The sequence below is a fragment of the Morone saxatilis genome, unplaced genomic scaffold (assembly GCF_004916995.1).
Source record: "Morone saxatilis isolate NCDOM2014 unplaced genomic scaffold, NCSU_SB_2.0 Contig5, whole genome shotgun sequence".
NCBI lineage: Eukaryota > Metazoa > Chordata > Actinopteri > Moronidae > Morone > Morone saxatilis.
This window is the reverse complement of record NW_023340095.1, coordinates 228219-231641: the sequence shown is the minus strand read 5'-3', so window position 1 is coordinate 231641 and position 3423 is coordinate 228219. Positions and strand designations below refer to the sequence as shown.

Below are 3423 nucleotides of genomic sequence, written 5' to 3'. Positions count from 1 at the left end.
AGATAACATCTGTTATGAATTGGCACTATACAAATAAAATTGAAGTGAATTAAATTGAATTGAACTCAAGTCTGTGTTTACTCTTTCACCAAGTTCACTAGTTCACCTTTGTCCACTAGTTGGCAGATGTTGACATTTTTATTTTTGTCATAGTTTAATTTATTCAATGCGAGAAAGTAAAATATTTAAACAGTGTTGTTTTATTATTTTAATATATTTTAATATATTTATAGTCAATGGGTGTGTGTGTGTGTGTTTTCTCTTCATGCAGTGAAAAATAACAGTAAATGGTGAATGGTGGTCAGACACAAACATGAGGCCTCAGAGAGACAGAGGAAAATATCATCTGTTCCTCAGCTGGTAGTGAACGTACCTCGCTTGTCAACTGCATCCAAACAGATTTGAACGAACCGCGGCACTGTGGTTCCTTCACGCTCGCACAGAGTCAACAGATGGCAGCCGAAGACTCGATCTGGGACATTAACATTGATCATTAATGTTACAGCAGGTTAAATGGCTATTTCAAATGATCAAAAATTTCTTTCACATGTTAAAGCCTAAAATTCCTCCAACAGTAACTTCACTGTCACATGTAGATCCTGTTTGTTTGAGGGAGGCATTAAAGGTTTATAGCTGTCAGTGATGCTGTTTCTTCAAACTTCATTGAAACCTTCGTGACTTTCAGCTTCCAAAGATGATCTTTGTTGAAATGTGTTATTAGACATGAATGTAGAATATTTTAATAACCAACATCAGACAGCTTCAATGAAGAGCTGTAACAAGATGATACAGAATAAATGTGATACAGTTAGAAGACAACCTTAAAGCTATAAACATATTTTAGACAAAGCAGAAACCTTTGATGAGGCCTTTCTCCTGCAGAGTCTTCATGGACGGACGCCTGATGATAAACTTCTTCAGTCTGTTCTTCACTCCGTTCTTGTCAGCGCTGTCGGACGTGCTGTGTTTCAGCTTGGAGCTGCCAAACATGTCTGCAGAAAAACATGAAATGAAAAACAACTTTCATCCATTTGTTTTCAGTCTGTAAATCTGACATATCAGCTTATAAAACATTGTAATCAAATTATTAAAAATTATTTCCAGCTGTCTATAAAGCTACCTAACCCCTCTCACCTCCATCATTATTATCAAAGCACATTTCTTAATAACTGCCGTTTATTGTGATTCTTTAAGAATGCCTGATAGGAAGTAGCCAAAACAGTTTAGAAAGCGTTGGTTTGAACAGTAGGTGGATGAATGTGTTGGGTCAGGTACTCACTGATGGAGCGTCTGTGTACCGGGTTGCGCTGCTTGGTGTTTGGGGAGGCGGAGCCATAACCAGGTAGGGAGCTGTGTCTGGGCAGGTACTCTGTACTGTTTGACCTCCGCAGAGGAAGACCTCCATCTGCTTTAGTCTGAAGAGAAAAAGAGTTACATCCAGTGACCAAACAGCTTTTATTTCACTGATAATCTAAAGAAGAGTGTCTCCACCTTTTTCATTCACCATGTATCAGATTTTCAATTTGATATCTCAGTGGACTGAATCTCGGTTGGTTTGACAAAACTACACATTTGAAGTTTGGACTGGACAAACTGGGATAGACATTTGAGACACCAATTGACAATAAAAGAAAAAGGCATTCTTAAAGGAAGTGAGTTCTTACTGAAGAGTCAATGGTCTTTCTGATGGCGTCGTACCATTTACTGGCTGTGGAGTAACTGTCAGTCTGGAGGAGGTACTCACTTCCTGTGTTTGTTGTGATCTGCCACAGATGAAAATGACAAATTGAGTTGGGAACCAACAGAAGAAATAATTAAGTGTATGTGGTAAATGGACTGTACATAATAGGACCTTTCCAGTATCCGACCATTTAAAGCACTTTGCACTGCATGTTCTTACACTCTTCACTGTTACACAGATGATACCCAGTTATATCTATCAATCCAGACTTATGAAAAATGTATTCAAGGCAAGAAAACATGAATGTCTTGTAATTTCATTATATTAAACTGGGCCCAAACCCCTCCGAAACTCACTGTCTAAAGATATAGTTACTCTTGATGGTATTACCTTGGCCTCTAGCACCACTGTCAGGAATCTTGGAGTTATCTTTGATCAGGATATGTCCTTTAACTCCCACATAAAGCAAACCTCTAGGACTGCCTTTTTTCACTTATGTAACATTGCAAAAATCAGACACATCCTGTCACAGACAGATGCATCTGGTCCATGCCATTTTGAGCCTTAAGCTACCAAGCTCCTCTCCTGTGGAACCAGCAATGGATGGAGCCAGGGGTTGTCCTGCCCTGGTGACTGCTACCTCCTGAGCCACAGCCATGCTCATACGGGTGTTATAAGGGCCTTATAAGTGGTATAAAGTGCTGCAGGGATGATGTGCTTTTGTAGTCCAACCCTGAAATTAACATCATCCTGATTCCTTCTACAAACACCCAATGAGATTGTTCCATTGGATTTTGGAATATTGTAGAAAAAATCTCTGTGGTAAATAAAGGTTTATCATACCGACACATTTTGTTTAGCAAGATAATCTTCACTAATCAACTCCACTTTTGTGATTTTTGAAGGCGTAAAAAGCTAATATTAACGAACTACAACACAGTCACATGACTTCACCACCACTAAACTTCCAACTTGGAATTACATTTTCAGTTAATGTCTACAAGTTGTAAAGTTTGAGTTAGAAGTTTACAGAGCATGATTATAAACACAGATCAATAGATCAGTCTCACAGACAACCTCTGTAGTCTCATTTAGACGGTTAGCAACCGCTTTTTTAAGACTTTGTAAAAACTTAAACATTCACAGAGGGGTATTTACTGATGCCTCTTATGTCGGAGAACAAAACATGTTAACCACAGATCTTATTTCAGACATCCAACCATAAACCCATGAAAGAGAAAGTGAAAATATAAGCCCTACTCTAAGAGATTTAATCAAAGCCTTATAAAGGCATATAGCAGTCAAAATAAAATCACACTTTCTGACAGCTTCTGAGGTGCTGTGAGAGATCAGGGTGACCATGTAAAAGCTTTGTAGTTTTTTTTACCTGGAACACATTTTTCCTGCTCGACTTTTCCGTCGTCCACTCGATAAAAGCTCCACACAGCTGAACAACATCTGTCTTACTTCCTGGTTTCTGCTCCAGAAGTCAGAGGTCACACAGCCCAACAAATATTAATAGATTAACACAATAAAAATAAAAATACTACATACATTGGACTGAACTTTATTCAGGGTTTCTGCACTTTCAAGTTAAATGCAAGAATCACTTCAATTGTAAGTGTAGGTGTACAAGGGCAGAAGATATAGTAGAAATACAGTGGAGATATAGTAAAGATATAGTAGACATATAGTATAAATATACACCGATCAGCCCTAACACTGTGAGCACTGCCAGTGAA

General features: G+C 38.3%; 1 protein-coding gene across 1 annotated transcript in view; it reads right to left on the bottom strand.

The window, feature by feature from the left end:
* Positions 1-3423, bottom strand: part of arhgap15 (Rho GTPase activating protein 15) — a 13987-nt gene that overhangs the window by 4584 nt on the left and 5980 nt on the right. Inside the window, exons 5-9 of the mRNA XM_035676520.1 lie at positions 3069-3158; positions 1665-1763; positions 1280-1415; positions 858-992; positions 374-472 (exon numbers count right to left, since the gene is read on the bottom strand). Of these exons, the coding sequence (XP_035532413.1) occupies positions 374-472; positions 858-992; positions 1280-1415; positions 1665-1763; positions 3069-3158 (559 nt within the window). The remainder of the gene's footprint in view (positions 1-373; positions 473-857; positions 993-1279; positions 1416-1664; positions 1764-3068; positions 3159-3423) is intronic.